The sequence below is a fragment of the Merops nubicus genome, unplaced genomic scaffold (genome assembly GCF_000691845.1).
Source record: "Merops nubicus isolate BGI_N331 unplaced genomic scaffold, ASM69184v1 scaffold5874, whole genome shotgun sequence".
Taxonomy (NCBI): Eukaryota; Metazoa; Chordata; class Aves; order Coraciiformes; family Meropidae; genus Merops; species Merops nubicus.
This window is the reverse complement of record NW_008606153.1, coordinates 145712-168760: the sequence shown is the minus strand read 5'-3', so window position 1 is coordinate 168760 and position 23049 is coordinate 145712. Positions and strand designations below refer to the sequence as shown.

Here is a 23049-nt window from a genome sequence, read left to right as displayed (position 1 = left end):
GGAATGTGGTCAAAACTATAAGCCTTTGAAAAATTCCTCCCTATCTCTATAAAGCACCCATAAAATTCAATCCACTGCTGACAGAAAGTTTTGGAAGAATATTAGATAGTAGAACATGTCCTGTTCGGAGGGGGACGGAATATCACAAAACTGTTTAAATCCCTAAGAAGCCTGAAGATCCTTTTAAGATTACAGCTGAAAGATGGTTACATATCAAAGTAAGTGACAGTCGGGGAAAAAAAAGAAACAAAACAAAAAACCAAACCACAATATCCATTATCTTCTTCATAAACTCTATGAGATTTTATAATAATTTTTCTACACAGACTTTATTAAAGTATTAGATGTAAGGTATGTTTTTCAGAACTACATTTATACTTTAGTTTTCATACTCAACTGAATTCTTGCTAAAGAATAACTATACATTTTTTTTCCTGATAGGTGAAGACAGGTATTGTTATTGTCCATTACTGAATTTACCTTCAGTCTTGTAAAGTTCCTTAACTAGTATTTAATTCTAAAAGGTATATGGAATTAAACTGTTTCTCAGAACAAAGGCTTTGCTCATCTGAAGAATGACTGAACACAGAGCAATTGCAGTTTAGAGGTCATGCCTCTCAGTTACAAAGTAATGCTGATAAAAAAAATATTACAAATCCTCTCCATCCCGCATTTCTAAGCAGGTTATCTGGTGTTCTGTGAAAGCACTGGCTGCCCCTCCTCCACATCTTTGTCAAGGCAAATATCATGTGGTACACTAACAGCAGGGTTTATATAGCTCATGACAGTTATAGTAGTATTTATAGTCTAAAGACAGTTGTAACAAGTTGCAGCTTACAGCTTCTCCAGCGCTTTAAGAAATAAATAAATATAATCAAGAGCTTTTGAGAAAACATATTCTATGCAAGGGAAAATCATATCCAAAACAAAACATACAGCATGACAGCCAAGTACAAAGGGCAAAATCTGGATGTTTCATTTGGATGCAAACTGTTAGACTGACACATGCTGTTTATGTTGGTACTTTATCACCATGAAAACAAAGAACAGCCAAGGATTCACACTCTGCAAGCTAACTGAGTACCTGTTTCAGTTGTGTCTCAGAGTTTACGTGCACATCACATATTTCACAGTGAAATGTTTTGTTCTGAAGGCCTGTGTTTCCTTTATTCACAGGTCCTTTGCCTTTTACACCTGCCCGAGGAAAGGCTTTTATGGTTCCACTTCCATTCCGAGCTTCCAGCATAGTTTTGTGCTTAGTCCCTGGAGACATTAGAAATGGGAAACAGAAACAACTTTGGCAATTTGGTTGCATTCATTGTTTTATTTTCTTTTTAAAAATAAATCATATGAACCTTAGCTTGGTGCCATGTGCTATCCTTGGAATATGTCTGTGTTTGTCTGTATCACATTCATACCAATGTAACAGTATTTCACAACTGATATTTAATTTTTAAATTACATATCTGTAGGTAATGCACTAGAACAAAGCAGCCACACCAGGAAATAGTGGGACAATCAGGTATCCTGATGTGAAGTTAAAAGGGTGTGACTTTTCTCATTAACTCCTGCTGCTAATAAGACCTGAAATGTAGTTGCAAACAAAGAGTAATTTGGCTATTAAAGATGTAGTTGGCTTTGATTTGTAGTCCTCCTGAATGGATTGATAAACAGTATGTACTAGGTAGCTTACACTTAAATCTGTAACTAACTAATTAGTCTCCAAATCAAAATGGGGCAAAGGATCCTGTCAGCAATCTGTGGCTCCTTAATGGCCTGGAAAGAACCATTGAAGAAATGTATGTGAGAAAGCATGTATGTGAGAACCATGTATGTGAGAAACATACATGTGAGAAAAATGGACTTGCATTCTTTATTAAAGACTGGATAGTAAAACAATATTGTCCTGTTGCTTTACCTTTATTCACACCAAATGATTTCTTAACACTGTTGACTTCCACACAGGAAGTCTGTCATGATAGTGGGCTAGTACCACGTACAGAACTGTTCTACTGATAATTGTTGTATGCATCCAAATATACACTTTTTCAAGCATGCATGTGTATAAGCACACAGACAGTTTATCAGTAAAGACAGAAAAAACTTGGAGGGTTGTGTTTAAATATTCAGAATAACTTTTTTTTTAACCTCATCTTGATCAGAAAAATGCTTAGAGTCTAACTCTCATATGACATTAAATAGGTTAAAATGCTCCAGCTTTATGAACTTGAATTTTCACCAGTTGAAAATCTGGCATACAGCAAACACAGCATTCAAAAAAACTGATTAGGCTATTTTTCTCATGAATACCAACAAATTATAATTTCCTTTTTAATTTAAGTAGATTCTACAGACAGGCCAAAGCTTTTTTTAAAAAAAAAATTTATTACATCATAAAACCGTTAATCATTTTGCTGCAGGTATATCATTACTGTCTTTATGTTTCAAACCTAATGTTCTCTGTCTGCCTCTTTACTCTGTTTACCCTGTTGGTAGGTAACCTCTGACATCCCAAATCAGCAAGTGTTCTGTAGGGTCATTATTGATGTTCATTGCCACCATAGTAAATCCCAGGATTGTTTAACCCTGCTCACCACAAAGCCAATCAATAAAATGCTTAAAATAATGACTATGAATGATGGCTTTCTACTACTGGAGCTTATTGATGCTACCAGCTCTAATAACACAAAAAGGTTTAAGAAAGATGAAGGCAAGTGATTACCCATTCAACTCTCATGCAGCAGTTGCTATCAGTTGAAGAAAACAAAGGAAAAAATATGTAATTTTATCAAGTTATTAACGGACTGTGGAGCTAAGAATTCTAACTCATCATTGAACTCTGACTGATGCTCCTTCTTTCACCCTTAATTTGTTAAATTTCAAACAAAACTAATGGCATTCATACTCAGTTTCCTAGCTGACACAACCAAAACTGTGCAAACTCTGAACACCAAAGGTAATGAAGCATGAGCTGTCACTTAGCTCTATAAGCTTCGCAAGCTGCAAAAGCTAAAATGTAAGAAAATGGGTGACTTGCATGCAATAAAATTCCTTTCTTCCCCCTTTATGAAAGCCTCTTTCCTGTAATTTTTATTCTTTAAGAGTTAATGAATTCCACATAGTTGCCAGTTTTCTCCCACCTCTTTGTCCCTTGCTACAAGAGATCTAATCTATTCAGTGGACGATAATTGCAGAACACTTAAGATAGAAGGAAAAAAAGGAAGAAAGCAAACACTGCTCCATCTCACCACTGTTGTGCGCCTCGAGCTGTGAGGCAGAGTTGACAGCGACTTTGCATAGTGAACAGTACAGCAGTCTTTTTGCCTTTTCTTCCTCAGTCTCAACAGAAGGGCATGTGGTGCTGCTAGTGGCTGTCGTGGGGATTTTCTCCACTTTAGACGTGATCTCAGTTGTCATAACACTGCTCTTCCGGATTTCCACGGTGGTTGTTGTTGATATTGCTGGTGTCCCTGTGGTAACGTCTGTGGGCAAAGAGAGGAGATGGAAGGAAACAGAAGAAAAATAGTTGTGACCCTTGTCATTTGATTGTTTCCATCCTAATGCTGTAACTGCACAGAGAGCCAGATCACGCTGGTGATGTTCTGACTAACACTAATGAACTAAATCTGAACTTATTCTTTGTATTTTCTGTAGTTACAAAATACAGTACTCCCATCTACCAAAATGCCACATACACTGTCTTCTGCATTCTGTTAACACTCAGTAAATACAGAATTCATAAACTGAAATGACAGTACTGTATAACTGAAAGATAATCCACTAAAAGATGTTGTGTAAATTACCAGTACAGCAGGCAGTTAATTTTTTTTATGCAGAACTTCAGATGCATAAACTGCCATCATACCACATAATACTTATACTGGTTGAGTAGTCAAGCTAAAGTTCCAGGGTTGAAGACAATAAGATCCAACACTGAGTCAGTGGAGAAGACAGCAAGTAAGAGACAGGAGAATAAGACAAGGAACAGGAGATGTTTTTCCTTTACAGTGTTGTATTTTGTCATATTAAGCCTACAGAGTAGCAGCTTCCACCATATGAAATCTTATTTATTTCACCCTGGAACTGGGTACTTTCCAACATAGAAAGCTCATTTTGGCTTCATACATTCCTTGGTGTTAGTGATGCTCTACCTCTACTATACTTTATTCATTGCCATCTATTAGAATAGGCAAAATAACAATTCTTTGGCATATAGATCTCAGTACGTGCTGTGATGCAGGAGGTACACAACTGACGCCTCAGAGGTTTGCTTCAGATTAATGCTGTTCAACAGCTTCATTAATGAAGAACTTGCCTAATAACTTTGCAGATAATAGCAAACTGGGAGCAAGCACAAATACACTGAGAGACACGATTCAAAACAATTTTAATGCATTGGAGAAACAGTCTAGAATATTAGATGCTTTTCAGTATAGACAATTACAGGAACCCGTACTCAGTAGGATTAATCTGATCTATTAAAACAGGATGAAGAACAACAGGTTGTTTGATTGATTTTGGGTTGTTTTCTTTGTTTGTTTTTCAGAAAAAGCTTTCAGTAGCGGATAACGAGATGAACACAGATCTCTTTATATCATCATGTTATGAAAGAGGTCCCCACCATACTGAAAGTGCAAAATGAAAGATTTATGTAGTATTTTTTCTCCTCAAATCAGCACTGGAGTCTCTGTGTCCAGCCTGGGGACTGCAACATCAACAATTAACCATCACTTGTTTGCTGTTAATCACATAGCAACACAAATGCAAACCAACAAAGAGAGGCATTGCAAGGGAGGATGCCAAAACAAATTAGAGTTTTAGGAAATATCTAACATCTATATGTGAATACTGAAGATAAAGGGTAAACACTGACGACATTTTTCATATCTGTAGAAGGTAGGTAAAAATAAGAAACTCTTCTCCCTGATTCCTCCTAATAGAACAAAGACTACTGGATTACATCAAGAAAGACTTGGATTTGACATCAGGAAATTCTTACAAATATTAAAGCTTGTAAAGTCTGAGAACAGCCTAACTACAGAGATCTGGACATACTGCCTACCTGGAGGACTTGAAACTTGCTACATAAATATCTGCAAGAGCAACCCAGGTATGATAACCTTTTGGTCAATGGGAATGGGACCCTTCAACCCCTACTAATTTCTATACATTGTGTATTTTGCAATGTTTCCACATATTCTTCCAGAGGGTTTTTAAAAAAAAACAAAAAACAAAAAACATAAAACCAAGAAAGCAGAGTCTGTCATGCAAATATTCTACATATTGCCAGGCATTAGAGCATATAGCAAAACTAAGGTCCCACTCAAGGTCTTATCAAAGTACTTATTTTTCCTGAGAGTGAGTCTGCAGGTGGTTATATCCTGATGGTACTGGGGATGTGAAATGCTGATGCAGAAGGAATGGTGTCACCTTGCTGAACATTCTGGTTTTATTTATTATTTTTTACAGACCAACAATAAAGTTTCAAATCAAAAATACTATTTTGGCACATTAAGCCCTTTGTTGGGAATGATAAGTAAATGAAACCTTTGTAGATATGTCCACAAAATTTTACATTTAAGTAGCCACTCCTTTCTCACCCCAGAAATTCCACATCAATGTTGGCTTTCCTTCCACTGAAAGTTGCTGCAGGTAAATAATTTTCCTCAAAAGCCCACACCCAGCATTACATAACACTGCTTTTAAAATGTCAGTTTCTCCATTCTGCTAATACTGTACTGTAGTAGGGCTAGGTAATGTATTTCCTGGTGAAAAGGAAGGCAGAGGACAGATGGCACCAGGGAGAAGGAAGTAAAAGAAAACATTATCATTCTCTCAGGATTGATAGCGAGGTTGGTGCTCATTCTCATCTTGCAGGAAACTGGACATGTACCTCAATCACCATTATTAGCTTTGCAGTGTAAGCATCAGTATTTTGCCCAAAGCAAAATACAGATCATGATTTTTTTTTCCATAGGAAAACCTGAGACAATGAACAAAAATAAAAGCTCAGACAACTGCAGATTTTATTCTGCTTCAAATATCTGACCTCCTATATCTATATTGATCTAATATTTCACTATGTAATTATTCTGAAGTTAAGATTAAATACAATCAATCAAGTTAGTCCTTTTAAGGATATTCTGATATGCATGCATGAAAGCAGCATTTATATAAAAATTAAATCCAAAATGGTAAATGTCATCAGCATATTTTTCAAATTAAAAAAAATTCAAAGTTCAGTGCGTATATTTTGTACTTTCTAAAGGTGTCCTGTATTAATACATTGTATATTCCACTAATGCAAATGCGTTAATGACATCAAAGCATCTACAAGAAAAGCATCCGAGTTCACCGTGTAAAAGCCATGACACATTTAAATATGCAAAGCTGATCTTCCTCATATAAACTTTAGAATTATTTGCAGGAATTAAGGAAAAAAACATTTTAAAAGACATCAAGTGAGATTATAAAGAGGGAATTCAAATTCCCTCACCCCTCACCAGAACTCCTAAACTAACCAGTATGTCTCTATGTCTCTCTATATATGACACTGTTGATGCCTGTATACAGTTCAGTGCCCTAAATACAGGGTACAGCATTAAAGGTATAAGGGATTAAAATAACCCAAACAGTAAAAAGGAGTGGGCAGACATTTGAATTGATGCCTTGAAGACTGAATCAGCATTTCTTAACATTATATTATGACAGTGCTTTAAGAACTATTTCAATAATAAATGATCTAAATTTTAGCTGGAAATTCAGTCACAGTCAAATGGAAGATTTGTTTCTGGTGACGCAGGCTTGCAGCACTGTGCTATTTTCATACCAGTAGCCTGTAGCAAATATTCATTATTGCAACTGTCACTGCTTGGCTTTGGCATAGAAGCTGATTGCTAATATTGTATGGAACTGGACTCCAGCAGCAAAAAAGGGAACACTCCAGGATTCACAATAATTCGTGTTCCTGGTCTTAATACAGCAACAGAACAAAAATTAAAAATACAAAAAATCCACCCCACACTAAAATCTAATCTTGGTCACTGGCAAAATCAAAGACTTATTTTAACAAGAAGACAAAGCCAGATGAAAAACATTCTGTGAGAATTGACTCCTTTGAATATTACAGATACCATAGTTCAAGTGGAAAACTTCAAGTGTGTGATTAAGGTCCTCACAAGCATGCAGGATTAATTTTATATCCCAGTTACAAAAATCAGGAATTTGCTTTAGGCTGAAGAAGCAGAAAATTACAAGTCGTGTTTTTCTTCTGAGTATGTGAAAGTCTCACTCATCAGTTCCTGCTACTAAGCGTAAGAATTTCTTATCCTGAAACTATAAATAGACCCACAGAGAGAAAAGTGCTCTGACTTCAAACAAATCACAAGTATTTATGAATGTGTTTTTTATTCCACAATCTCAAGAGGCATGCATTTAAAAATATCTTATTTAACACATACTCATTTAAATCAAACTTTACCTTTGACATAAAAGAATTGAGTATTTGGCCCATAATGCTGTCCAGGAAAGCAAACAAACAAAAAGCCAGAAAACCCCACAAAAACAAACCACTCCTCCACAGAAACTAGAAAGCACATGCTTTCTCATGACAAACAGAACTTGATATGAAATACATCACTATACTGTAAGACCTTCTAGCATAGCAAAAATGCTAGTCAGCTGGCCCACTTATAGGAAACCCCCATCAAGTAATAGAAGTCTCCTGTACAGGTCCCTGATACTGGCACGGTCAAAAGAATCTTGGCACTTTATTTTCCTGCCTACTAAGAACCAGGTTGTAGGTTACCTTGGGCTGAGTCGAAAATCTCATGTTTTGTGTCTTCTGTGGTAATTATATGTGAAGATAAGGTGTGATATCTTTTGAATCTATAAATATAACTGCAGAGTATATAAAAAACAAAGTATCATCCCAATAATAGCTGTGACTTTTCTCTGTGCTTGGCTGACTTCCTATACTTTTATGCTAAACATAAGCATGTGTGCTAGCACATGGGCTGGCTCTAGCAATTAAGTACTTCAAGCAACTTTGACTCAAATGTATTGACTCCTCCTCCTTTATATGTGCAGAATAGAAACTTGTGTATTTTGTGGTTTGTAGATATTTGTCCCATTACAACATGTTGCACAGAAAATTGTTTTGGTGTCAGATTATGAAAATTCCAGCCATTAGACTTAGTTTTACATTCAAAACCTGGATTCAATCTATTTTTTTATAGATATATCCTTCCCAAAATGGATATCTTTTACTTGAAAGGTCAGAAGTATATGCTTAGAACTTGGACTTGCATAACATTTTGTATGAAAAAAAATAATTGTAACAGCATGGTTTAGAGTTAAGTACCATACATCACACTTTTTTTTGTAAAAAAGATCAAAATATCTGAATGACAGTAGTATAATTCATTACTTTATGATAAGACATCCTTCAGTGAAGTGACACAAAATATCGGAAATTATATTTACCCGATCTTTTACAGGATGGATGCATAATTAATATGTCATAATAGAAGAGCCAAGAGCTCTGCACAAAGATGTGTATGACCAAAGAGGAACAGAATTAGAACATTTTTGATGAGCTGCCTTTTCTGATCTTGTTTGATAAATGCCAGCTATTCACCTGTTTTCTCTCCCTTCCCCTGTCACTGCACTGACTTGCCAGTCACTTTATTGTTAAAGTTCTTTCTTACTTTGTTTTGTCTAAGTGTCCATCATGATTGCTTTTGATACCCAGAAAGTGAAAGGCTGAATGTATCTAAGGTATCACTGAAGCCTTTGCTCAAATGTAGTTTTCAGGTACTCAGTGCAGTAATGCATTACTGAGAAACTGAAGGACTGAAAACTTCCCCAGGCCTGGTGTGAAAACCAAATATGAGGAATTTTCTTGGTTCATAACTGGAGAAATGATGACCTCAGTATTTTGACAAGTTCCTGTTTTTAAACACTGAAATAAATCACATTATATATGGTATTTATCACTCAGAAATAAAGGATGAAGAAACAAGTGACTCAAGAACAAGAGGCCTCATTTTACTGCTGCCTCTACTCCATGCTTCCTGGGGACATGCCTTGGTAGTGACTTGATGGAAGTGAAACAGAGAACAGGACAAGTGATGACAAAAGTTGTCCACAGAAAGAGCAAGAGTGAAGACAAAGTAGCAAACTTCACATATTTGCTCTATAGGTTTTTTCCTTCAGTTAAACTCAGTTCCACCAGGTCCTGAAATGACCTTCATTAATTAGGAGTACACAATTTTTCTAATGAAATTATACCTCAGTTTTACTAGCAGTTCCCTTGGTCTAAAGCACAGTTCATTAATCCTGAACAGGATTAACTGTGGAGGGATGACTGCATTCCTGTTGAGGTTAATTGAACAGGGCTGGCAGAAACAGCAACAGCTGAGGGTAGAAGGCCTGTGGAAAGGAAGAGGGAAGGTAAGGGCATGTCACATGCTGCCCAAGTTTTGAGTTCTTGGGCAAATGTAGTTGACAAAAAATGTGATTGGAAGGAGAGGAGATGATGATGAGAAACTACTTGTCAGGTTATTTTAAGCAACTGTTAGTGACGACTGGGTTTGGGCACTGAGCTTTCCTTTCTGTCATATAGATTTCTCCTCAGCCAGGCTGAAGAAAAACTGCTTTCACCAGCTACAAGTGAAAGGGTCCCTGTGCAAGCAGTTCCAGAGGGAAGAACAGGTCACTGGCTGAAGCTACCCTTGCTGTTTAATTACTCGTGTAGTGAAAAATTCAATCTGAAACTGGGACAAAGTGTTAGTTTAAATGGTAGAGATCACAGCCAAGTGCAAAGAGTATTTCCGCAGGTTACGGTATCAGTGGCCCTGCTAAAATAACACATTTTCTATTGACATTCTAATTTGAAGGTTATACATAAGGCAGAGTGTTAGACTTCGTTTTGATGGTTTCATTTTTATTTTAGAGCCTGCAAAGTAAAACATTGCTTTTAAGACAAGGAATAAAACATGCACATGGTGGTTTTATCACATATATAGAAGGAAAGCTGTATTATCTTAAACGTAGGTCTCTTATGCTTGGCAACATCAAAGGCTATGCTGGCAAACTGCCTCCAGTTTCCCATCTGCACAGGCTTCAGTATCGTTGCCCAACTTTTAAGTAAAAGCAAACACAATCAAAAATAAATCTGTAGTTAATCTTAATGCATGAGCAGAAACTGAGCATCAGTTGAGTTTACCACCAGTAAAAAACAGGGAATTGAAAACAATTCCTTAAAAGCTAAAAGCCCACTAAAGAAAAAGGATCTGAAAGACACACTATAGTAAAATGAATTTGCCTTGAATGCACTTTTCTGCAGCAGGAAGGTCAACATGTGCAAAGCAGTCCCCATCCGTATTATTAAACATTCTTATCCTCCAAAACAGCTCAGCTGCACATGAACAGCCTGTTGCTCCTTAGCTCATATTGAACTCCAGGTTGTGCCCAGGGATATCTAGGAGATTCACCTTCGGCCAAAAGTCATTCAAAGACAACTATAGTAATGGAAACGAATGTTTGCATTCCCATGTCCAGGAACATCCTTGGCACCGTGTGAATCACTAGTGTAGACAGTAGTCCAAAATACTACTTAAAAATAGGCCTTGCCTCACTACCAAGTTCTAGCTAATATGAATTATATATAGTCAGTACTGGAGGCAGTACTTTTCCAATGAGAATCATAGAATGTTTGGGTTGGAAGGGACCTCCTAAGGTCATCTAGTCCAACCCTCCCTGCCATAAGCAGGGACACCTCCAACTAGATCAAGCTGCTCAGAGCCTCATCAGGCTTGACCTTGAATGTCTCCAGGGGCGGGGCCTCCACCACCCACCTGGGCAACCTATTCCAGTGATCCATCATCCTCATATTAAACAACTTTTCCCCAACATCTAACCTAAATCTACCCTTTTCTAGCTTAAAGCCATTACTCCCTGTCCTCTCACAGCAAAGGCTCCCTTGCCTTCCTGTAGGCTCCTTTCAGATACTGGAAGGTCGCTATAAGGTCTTCCCAGAGCCTCCTCTTCTCCAGGCTGAACAACCCCAATTCTCTCAGCCTGTCCTCACAGGTCAGGTGCTCCAGCCCTTTAGTCAAATTCAGGGATTGACTTTTTTTTTTGTATCACTAACAGCAACGGCTTCAAAGTATTAGCTCCTCACCCAAACACCCATTAGGGCTTTAACTCTAGCCATGTACCTGAAGAACAAATTGCTGCTACTGAGGCCAGTACATAACTATAATTCAGTCTCTGCCTGTTACCCCTGCTGCCCCCACATGCCCACCCGACACACATGGGGAAGGAAGCAGGAGACAAGCTGTTCTCCTTCACCTAGCACTATCAGCTATAGTGATGGAAGAGATCTTTGAAATGTCTCTCCTAAACTCCACTTCTCTTTAACAGACAGAGCAGACACAGTCCAGGCTATACACTACTGGAGACTAAAGTATTTTTCACAAAACAAGCAGGCTGGCAAAGCCTATTTAAAACTTGGTATCAAAACCATTTTATTGTGGAATCTCTCCCCCAGCAATCTGCCACCAAGAACAAAAAAGCATGGAGAAGTATTAATCACTGGCAGAAGGAGAGAAAATACATTGCTTTCATTAATCAAATGGAACAAGGAAAGAATGAGTGAACTGCACTGCAGATTGTATAAGATTGCTCTCTATTTTAGGCAAAGATTTTTTTTTTTTTTCATTTTAAGCAAGTTTAATGTCCTTTTTTAAATTTCCGTCTAAACTTTAAGTTTCAAACCAGATTTATACACCTAGAATCTAGAAGTAAATTAATATAACTAGAATCCAATTCAGAATGTCTCAGAACTCTCACTTCTGATCACTCTTGTAAATATCTCTCATGGCATTCTCCTGTCTTGAATCCAGGAATAATTAAAGCTATTCCCTTTACAGCAGCTTACTTCCTTTACTGAAGAGCATTGAGCTAGTAAATCTGGTTTTCGCAATAAACTAATGTGTCTAATACAGGAATTGTCAGAAGCTGTTATGAGCATCTGTTGTAACTGTATACCTTTTTTTTCAGTACAGTGAAGGCAGGGAGAGCAGCGAGAAGACATACATTCTTTTAGACATCTGTCTTGGAGTGCACCATAAGTAGAAGCTGTAGCAGATGTGTTCTGTGGATTGATCAGCAATGGCTTTCTTACAACCACCTGCTCTTGCATAATTAATTGACATATCAAGCACTCAAAGTTTGCAGGAATAGATTTCACAAGGAATTGATGAGATAACAGAACAGGAGACACTAGTGTTATTATCCTTAATCTTTAGAGTAAATCAGTGTTTTTTCACTTTTCTGCTGCCCCATTCAGATTTCTTTTAGTCCTCCAGTCTAGGAATTTTTCCTTTGGCTGATAACATACTGCTGGTAACATGTCTCATAAACTGACAGGTACATCCCAAGAGTAGCACCTGAATGAGTGTCAGGGAAAGGAAATCTCTTGTAGAGTCTTTTAGAACTCTCTTTTAGAAGGATTTTTTTTTTTTTCCAGACAGTAACTCACATCTGCAGTTACTATGACCATATATTTAACTTGTTCTTACATCTCTAGCAGTTTTTATCACCTAAAATAAATATTCCTACTATTGCCTGCATCCCCTCCTTTCCTTCTCCAACTCATCACAGGTCACTTCTGGGCTAGGACTGAATTGTTTTACAGCTTAGGACACATGTCCTGTTTCACACATTACAGTTAAAGACATTGAATGATGTTTCTAGAGAGTTGCACAGACAATACAGACCAACAACTTCTAAATAACAAGCTGTAACCGTAGTTCTTGGCATGATTTACAAGTTTTGTTCTGCTTTTTTTTACTTTTTAATAAAACTATTTTATGCAACACTAGCAACTTCCACTGGCTATTATGTGTCAGTCTTTCCTATACCTTCAGGTATCATGCTACCAACTGAACTATTAGTCTCATTAGGCTAGTTGGCAGAAGAAACATGTTTAGTAAACTACAGTGAGGTTGGATGGATGGTCTTGGAATTGCGCAAAGAGCAAAAGAAACCTGTCTACTTCAGTAACTTAGTGAGCTCCTTCTCATCGATTTTTCTGTTTGTCATTAGAGTTTAGAATAACTCTTTTCATCTCTTCTAGTGGCACCATCCACACATACCCACCAGAGAGGTTATCAATGCTTTGTTGTTTGGAATGGTTATCCAGTCAATACCATCATCTTATCCAGCAAGATAGCCATAGAAGGAAAATGCTTCTGATGCTTTTCTATCCCAAAGCTGTTCTGGTGAATTATACGAAGCCTTCTGCACACAACAGAACACTGAAAACTACGAATGTATTTCATCATGGCACCATTCATAGACATCACTCCTAGTTTCAAAGCTTACAGAATCAAATGTATTATTTGATTTAACCAATTTCACATAAACAATGATGGGTTTGGGTTTTAGGACACAATATTAGCAGAATAGACCTTAATAAGGTAATGACTGTTCTTTGCAGTGACAGAAAAAGAGAGCAGCTGCATATTAATGAAAATTAGCATTAAATGGCAGCACCAGACTAGATTTTGCAAACACTTGCAGGATCTCAGATGAGACATTTAATTCATGCTATGCTTTGGCTTTTTCTTACACTTTCTCTTCTAAGGCTGATATTAAAGACCTATGCTATCTGGAAAACCAAAAGTCACATACATTAATACCCATAGTGAAATAGTTAATTTGTTGGATGGGTTTGCCCTATACTTGCAAAGGCAAAAGTTCTGTCATGTTGAGTGAAGGTAGTTATGCTGTAAGTGTTGTGATTCTTAGGCAGTCAGGTGAAATGAGAACTACATGTCGTTCAGAAAAAATGTCATGGAGGAGCATTTGAAGAAAACAGCCCTATGCAACAAGAGTGGGGATGAAAATTGCAAAACGTCTGTGCTACTTCTGCAGTGGTTGGTCTTTTCACATATTTTCCAGTAGGGGAGGATATTAATGAGCATAATTACAGTTTGTTATTAAATTTTGGTAACCCAAATTATCATTCTCTACATGTGCTACATTGTCCTTTATATATAGTTCTTTCCTTACCAACATAACACAGTAGCAACAAAAGTGGTTTCATAATCCCTTTTAAGTGTGGCTGCAAGTATTACGCCACTTAACAGAGGGAGCTAGGATGTGATCTTGTAAGTTTTTTTTTTTTTTTTCCCCTTTCTGGTAACAGGACATCACTAGATCTGACATCATTCAGATTCAGCATTAGCTCTTAGAAAAAAAAAAAAACCACCACCTTTATTAACATAATATACTATACTGATGGTTCTTTAGTTTTCATTGTCATGCCGATCTCACATGTACATTATAACAGAGAAAAACATATGAATAAGAGACCATGAAAGCACCAATAAAATTCCAGATATTTGAAAGTTGCCCTCATTTCCAGTTATTTCATGAACAACTAAATGTATTTTTTGTGTTCATGTTTACAGTGTCTAGGTGAATAGGTGTAATTTGCTTGCCTCAAGGGCCTTTCAGCCACATAAATATTTGTTAATGAACATGCAAGCTTGAAGTATCACACATCTGCAACAGTCAGATCATCATTCCACAGCCATATATTCACTCACCATCAGTGACTTTACTTTAAAATCCACTTTTGCTTCACAAAAAGTAGTATTTTTAGCACTTCTACAATACCATCAGATCTTAACTCATCAATTTCAGTTCAAAGACCTACTGAGGAGCAGAGTACACAGAGAATGGGGAAAAATATTAGCATCCAAAATGCCAGAAAACTGGAGGAAGGAACAATTCAATGCATTCACTCACTGCAAAGGATGTGAGGAAGGGAGCAAGCTCACCAAGAAACCATACCATGGAAGACAGAACCAGCTGGACAAGGAGTCCAATTACATACAAGTTTCCCAGAGAGACTCATTGTCTTGTTATGTCATCTTGGGAACTCAATTTGCTGTAAAGAGTCAGAGAGCCCTTTCAAGAACCATAATTTCCCCCAGCACACCCACCACAAAAGCAAACCTGCCAACTCTACTGCAAGCAGAGTCAGTTCTTATAGAGGCGGCTTCTTGCCCCACCTCCAAGTTAATGTGAAAGGTGAAGGCACCTGGTGCTGCCTTCACTATATCTCCTAATAGTTCCCACCCACAGCTGGTCAGACACCAGGTGAAAAATCAGGAGGGTCTTTCTTGCCTGGTTGTGGACATCATCCATATGCCAACCCACATTCAGGGCTTGGAGTTTAACACCAGCACTTCATATACTATATTAGATTGCACTGAAAAAGAATGTTGCTCTTAAAGGTTTGAAACATCTTTTATAAGAAATTAAGGTGAAGTTCCAGCAGGTAATCAATGTAATAATCTAAACACAATTCTCATCAAACCCCTTTGCTCCTTCTATACATAGTCTACTCCTGTTAGTAAAGTATAGTAGAGATGTTACTCCGATGCTTCAATGGCTATAGCATGCATATATAGTAGAAGATGCAGCTTTGAGGTGATGAAAGAACTCTTAGAAACACATAAGAATAGGATTCCATGATGAGCCTAAAAATTCATTGATGTAGTGTGGAACGACCATTAGCTATGCAAGCGAACCACAAGGCACTTTTTTAATATAAGCAGACCTCAAAGATATGACTGCTTCTTAAACCATTCACCTTTTAGGGCTGTACTTTAAATATTGTTTTAAGTTGATAATCATTCATAGCACTTATAAAGGCAGCTGGAAATCAAGTAAAGGTCGAAAAGTAAAAATGGAACTCAACAACAATTAATCAGCACAGCTTCCTATTCACTTTTTTTAATTTTTCCGTTCTAACTGGAATTGTTTGGGGTTCTTTAAGGGAAATAAATTTCAGTGATTGTGTTTTTCCTATAAAATCTCTTGTATATTTTTAAGTGCTGTTTTATGCCTTGTCTTATAAGCAAGCAAGCAACCACCTAAAATCCACTTACTGTCCATTTCAATATGTAGTTGTCATCATTATCGTCATCAGGCTGTAACCTCTTGTACTTCATTGACAACAGGACTTAGTGATGCCAGATGAGATGATCTAGATTAAAATGCTTTCTAATCTTTGGTCTTTCAGGATCTTGAGACATAGCCCACAATAACTGATGTTCCAGACCCATATTAGGTAAGGTTGTGACTGCACATAGGATTTGTTCTAACATGCTGTCTTAGGCAGAAACTCTGAGAACTTGCCCAGCTTTGGAAAAACCGTGTGTACTGATTTCAGCCTTCCAATTTTTTTTCTATTGCATAGTTTGCATCACAGTTTACATTTCTGGGTTCATTGCAAGCACATAAGCAAGGCTTGTGAATGGATCTTTTCCCTCTGAAGAAACAGTTTTAACAGCTTTAAATCATTCAATGAATAACTTGAGAGCTAGTAAGCCTTATTTTTTTTCTAATGCATGAATCACAGCTTAGTTAACTGATCAATGTAGCACTCTGCAGACTTAAGTTTTTTGCTAATTCTACAAAAATAAATATGATTGATCTGGAAAACATCTATGCTTTGTAACATCTTTCTTTTTGCGACTTTAGGCTGTAACAGCTGTTTCAAATATCAGTAGATAGGGCAGAATTTAAAAGGATAAACAATGTGGACAGGGGAATCGCAGATCTAACCTTTCTGTGCCTAATGCCAAGAAATCTGCAGATGGATAGCTGATTATCAATTCTTTTATCCACATTTACTAATACTTTTAATCAGTCCAAATGTGCAGCTGCCACAGTGCCAAATGAGATGAGGCTGACAAAGATCTCTTCTTTGCTCCATGGGGATACTGAGTAAATGCCATGTAACAATTTATATTCCTGAAAAAGCAAGTTTTAACAAAATATTAGGATAACCGGTGTTTTTTAAAAATATCTTTTAAATTAATCCTGCTAGGTTTTATAGGGCACACCCATCTAGCATATTTCCCTCAAAGATATAATTTATAAACAAAAAACAGGCCTCTCATTCCATTGCACATAAAGTCTCTTGCAAGCTGATTACATCATATCTCTGACTGCCAAGTTATCCTCTGAATGCATATCATGACCTAAAACATTCCTTAATTCTTATCAACAATAATCATGAAAACTAGGGAAGTACTTTGTTTGAGCTCACTTATTCTGAGTTAGTTTGATAAACTACTACAGTGTTTCTACTAACTTTGCCACTGGTAATATTGGTCTAAGACATGGTCAAGTCCTCCTCAAAGCAATCTCTAGGAGTGTTTGCACTCCCTAGTCACTATAAGCTGGATTTGCCCTGCCGGAGTCCTGGTTACTCTGCTTCTTTTTTCAAATGCAGGTGGAGACCACAAAACAGAATTTTTCTTTATGTAGCAGAAAAAATGGAATAAGATAAATCATTCTTGCAACAGCAAAATCTATTTTTGAAATGGTCTCAAAAATGGGATTTTGCAATAGATCCTTTCCACAAAAACAGTGTACGTACATATTCTTGTATATCAGATCATAATTACTGGAAAAAACCAGTTTAATTTCAGGGAGGATGACAATACCTTTAGGCCTAAGCTGTGACCTACCATTTCTTAAATATAATTTCTCACACCTGTTAGCAAAGTCCATGTAGTTCCTTACATATGCTTGCTTTTTTTTTCCAAAATGAATGCTCCAATGATGTATTTGTTTTTTTTTTTTCTAAAAAAAAGAAAATAAATAATGCCAGCATCCATACAATAACAAACCAATCTACATGCATGATGGAGAGGAACAAAGAGTAAATATTATTTTTGCTGTTTCAAGCTTCCAAGAGGTAATGTTTGCATCAGCAACAGTATATCAAATGATTTTGGAAATTATGTAAAATATCTCAGCAATGTTCCTGTAAACTAGAAATATATATTTACTCAAAAGTTTATCTACCCAGCTTTTAAAAAAAGAAATCCTTTAATCTTGCCTATATATACTGCTTTTTTTCCTTTTGAACTTTAAGGCCTTTAATGCCTTTTCATTGCATATTCTCTTCTTTTTCCCCAGTCTAACAGTTCAGTAATTCACAGGCTGCTGCTTTATGACTGAAATCTTGCACTGCACTGGCTTGTATCACCAGTATCAGCAGCTGCTGTTAAATCACCTGTCAAATTTGCAACATTTTCACTCAATTTACCCGGAATGTCAGACTTATACTTTTTTTGTCCACGTTTCTGTTCATGTTGTTTACACAAGGATTCTTTTGAGACCAATGGACGACTAGCTTGAGGTTTATGCACAGATGATCCTTTAATACCAACCGCCTCTCCACTAGGAAATGGAGAACAGAGCAAAATTCAAATGTAGGTTGATGTTCTATATACTGGGTTGCATGAACCATTGATTCATGTATGAAGTAAACTGCTTGGCATCTGTAACACTTACCTAGAAAGCCAATAGTTCAACCTGTTGTGCATATATCTTACAAATTCATTAATTGCTGTGCAATATAAATATCTGTTTTGGAAACAATTTTATCGTTTTGCATATATGGAAAATAAATAGGCTTGCATGTGGCTATATGCCAATTTCTATGAAAACTCATTCATCAGTGCAGATCAGATAATGAAAATGAAATCTTGCAAACGGTGCTTACAGAATTTCAGCCCAAAGTGATGGTCTTTAACACATCTTCTACTCCAGACCAAAATGTCTAAAGAGTCAATGAGATCTTTTATGAAAACTATTCTCATCAATTATAGCAGTTACTTGATGCCTCTTACAACCTAGGAACAGACTTCTACAATGACAGAGGTATAAGGATACAAGGAACACTTTAGGTCAGAGTTTCTTTTCATCCAGATGATAAGGAGAATCCCATTATCACTCCTATATCACATAACCAAGAATGCTCCTCTTGGATGCCATGGCACTAATGGGCTACTGAAAACCCTTCAGCATTTCCTCAGTCCTTTTTTCGTCTCCCGGAAGACATGTCTGGACCAAAATCCAGATCTGCCAGAGCACATCAATTCAAAGAAATGCAAAGTTAAAAGCCCCAGATTTTGTTTATGCTTACTGCTACAAGTTCTGAAAGTAAATCTTACAAAGACGTTCCCAAAAAAACTAATAAACTATGATTTTACTTTAATACATCCCTATTACCAAGAGCTCTATAGGTCCTTGGTATCAAGTGATTTGTCTTAAGAATGCCCACTCCAGCTATGCAGTCTAGGATGCTGCATTATCTTATACATTTAATCACATATAACTGTGCATGCATGCATGCCATGATGTTTTAATATTACAAAAGAATCTTTACTGCCTCCCCAGTGCAGTCTGTTGTGCAAGAAGACAGTTTTCAGACACTGACAATGATTTTCACCTTCTGTTAAGGTACACTTTTAGCTTTTTGAATATGTACCATGTTGATCCTAAAACCTCTGCAATAAAACACAATAGGAAGTAGCATACAGCAGTTCCATTTGTGAATCCATCTGTCAGGGACACACCTCACTGCTTGCTCTGTGAAATATTAAACTGTTTACCTGCATGAAGAAAATAGCATTTGTTGTCGTTGTTTTAAATAACTACATTTTTGTCTTGTTTTGTATTAATGAATAATTTCCTCTCTAAATCAGTGTTTTACTTTGTGCACTCCTGTTCACATACATGATAGCAAGAGTTAACCCTTCTGTATTTAAATACCTTTCACCTTTTCACTAAGTTTAGGACAAAGTTTGAATCTGCCATAACAGCGGTAGTACTAATAGCTACAAAATTTATTTTCTGAGTTTTCAGACTTAAGTTTTCACACAGATTCACAGAATGCTAGGGGTTGGAAGGGACCTCAAAAGATCATCTAGTCCAACACCCCTGCCAGAGCAGGATCACCAAGAGAACATCACCCAGGAACACGTCCAGGCGGGCCTTGAAAGTCTCCAGAGATGGCGACTCCACCACCACCCCGGGGTTCCGCTTCAGTTCCAGTGCTCTGTCACTCTCATTGTGCTGTAAACCCCTCTTTTGACAGAAAAGCGAACAGGTATGATGCAGTTTGGAACATCAGCCTCATTTTGTGCCAGGCATTGAACAAAGTTGTTTGTGGTTTTTGTTGTTTTGTGTTTTTGTTTGTTTGTTTGTTTTGTTTAGTTTTTAATTTCCCAGTGCTCCAGAGGTGGTGAGTCACTTCAGCACTTGGTGACAGAGGGATATCCATGCTCATTTTAGAGCTATAGTCACTGAACTCTGAGCTTCTTGACAGAAATCTGTCAAGTCTACTTTTTGTAAGGTTTTCTTCTTTTAATTTTGTTGTTGCAGATGATGGTGGGCAACAGGAAGGTTTCTGATGGATAAAGTACAAAGTCTGGCTGCTGTACCTACACCCAAATAGTATCAAGCCTGAATATACACTTCACAGGTTAAGACAAGAGCTTTTTTACTCACAGACCTTCCCAGCATGTATACTTGATACTATCAGAATGATTAAAGTATTAATACTTCGCATACCTGTATGTCTGCAGCATCATGGAAAAAGAAAAGAAACAATTGTTCTAACAGGTTTAGACCCTAATTTGCACAACCTAGTTCACAGTACCAAGGCTGTGTACAACCTCTGTAGGATTTATGCTGTCACCTGAGAATATTAAGAAAATGAGGAAGTAGGTGTGCTGTGGGAGTATAGAGTAAAGAATCTGGAAGGCTACTTGAGAGAAACAGGGTTTATGAAGAGATTTTAAGAAGCAAAGCATGTGGGGGTTATCTAGCACATGTGAAGAGACAGCTGTTCCAAGAATAGAAGTTAAATAAAATTGCAGACACCAAAACGACAGCGAACAAGACAAAGAAGGCTCCTAGAAAGCAATCTGCACAAAAGCCCAGGGCTGTGAGTGTTTAACAGGCAAGTAAATAAAGACTATAGAACAATTTTCTATTTTTGATGGAAAGCTTTTGATCACAGATATAAAAAAATGCATACATTTGTGTGACACAAGATGTCAGCATCACATGTTTATCTTCACTGTTCAGGGAAAGAATATCTCACAGTGGCAGAGCTTAAAACACTGCTTATTTTGTCCACCAACAAATGTAAAATACAAGAACACCATTTTGAAAAGACATTAACTTTGCCATTAACTTAAAAAATAAAAACCCTCCCCCAATCCTTTCCTCTGTTCATGAGTTTCAAGCAGAAGGTATCATAAGTCACATTTTTCACTTCCTTCTTGAGCAACACTCGGACACAATATTGACTATGTTCCTGAATGATTCTATAGCAACATGTATTTCATGTAGCGCCAGGATGATTTGTCTGACCACAAAGACATCAATATAATGAACAGTCTTCACCTATGAATATACAGACATTTTTCTACAAGGAATTTTCATAGACAATATAAAGAAGTTGGGAAATATTTGATATTGAACATCACATGCAGCATAATAATCTGCTTTCACAGACCAAAGATCAGGCATGTGTTTCTTTGCAAATTCACACAGAAATATGTCTACCATTTTGGAATCTTTTTTAAAAAAATAAAAAATAAAAAAATTAATCACTCTCATAATAATTTAAATTTCCTATAAAGACAAAATAACAGGTGTTTGAAGAAATAACTGAGCAAAACATTTTCTGTGAGATAAAAATGCTATAAAGTGAATTTGGAATTAGCCTATCACAGTTTTAGAAACTTCTGTCCTGTATCAGTACAGAAAACAAACAAACAAACAAACAAACACATAGAAGTGTCTTAATGGTCTATAAATATATTTCTCAGGTGTCTGAAGGTAGAACAAAAAACAATCATTAATGGATCATTAAAAATACCAGAAGTTCTTGGATGGTAGCAACAGACTAAAACAAATTTGCTTGATATTACACTTCTTCCTGGCTGAATACATAAATTTTTCTATCTACACAGTCAATTTGGCTTAATTACCAGTTCTCATCTCAAGAACTTATTTTCTCTGTTTAGAATAGGGGAAAAATTACTCCTTTGTTACCCAAGAAGTAACCTAGTGGACTTGTTGACATAAATTTAGTGCACTGAAAGAGAGAATTTTACCCTGTGATTAGCCAAAAAAAATTGAAGACATTTTGGAATGAGATCCAAAATATTTAAGTAGTATCTTAATTGCAGAAAATGCCAAAGATCAAATTATTCACATAATTACAATTCAAAGCTATTTTAGGAAGTGAAAACTACTGACAAATTTTAAATTAGTCACACAGATAGAATTTGGCAACCCAGAGAAATGGGATATCCTTTTATTTAAGCTATTCAATTTTGAAATCACACGAAAGTCAAATCTACTAAAATACAAGGAATACAGGGAATTTACCTAAGTAGGGATTCTCAAAACACTGCAATAGTATTTCAATAAATTAAAACAGCACATGCTCAAGCAAGACTCAAAGTATCTTTCTGATAAGGCAATTTAGCAGGTCATTAGATGTCATAAATAAGTTATATTTATCTTGGGAAAGTAAAAATTAAGAGTTATTCTAGGGTGATTAGAAATCCTGAAAACAAAACTCCAATTTAAAATGACAACTGAAACTGGATACTGAGTATGACCTATCACAACTTTTTTTTTTTTTGCCTCATGGCATGATTTTTGTCACACTTATAGAGTAGATGTCATTAAATCTTTAAAAAGGAAGTAGAAAGCAAGAAAATATGCACAAGTTTTAAAAGAAATCTCTTTATTAATGCAAAGCTGATGTAAAAATTTCGTGGTGTGTCTTTTTTTATTTAATTTAATTTTTTGTTTTGTTTTGTTTTCAGAAGGACGGCCAAATAATACACCACTGTTCACATCCCCAAAACTCCATTCCTTTTGAGGCAGATACTCCAGTATGTTTTCATAGTAGTGTTGTCCAACTGAAGTCTTTACCTCTTACTATGGGTGCATCCCTAAATGCCCTTTCCACTCCCAGCTTAATGGATAACAGATGTCATGCTCTTCTCTACAAGTGCAACTCTTCAGACAGTGAATGTGCTTCTTGTGCTTCTCCAGATCCAGTGAAGGGATTTTGTGGATCATTCGAGAACACTATAAATAATGACTTGCACATGCTGACTCACTTCTTACTGAATA

At 36.6% G+C, this 23049-nt stretch overlaps 1 protein-coding gene across 1 annotated transcript in view; it reads right to left on the bottom strand.

The window, feature by feature from the left end:
• The window catches only part of ZNF385D (zinc finger protein 385D), a 165326-nt gene that overhangs the window by 4888 nt on the left and 137389 nt on the right, over positions 1-23049 (bottom strand). The window contains exons 5-6 of the mRNA XM_008939557.1: positions 3249-3482; positions 1085-1263 (exon numbers count right to left, since the gene is read on the bottom strand). Coding sequence (XP_008937805.1) covers positions 1085-1263; positions 3249-3482 — 413 coding nt within the window. The remainder of the gene's footprint in view (positions 1-1084; positions 1264-3248; positions 3483-23049) is intronic.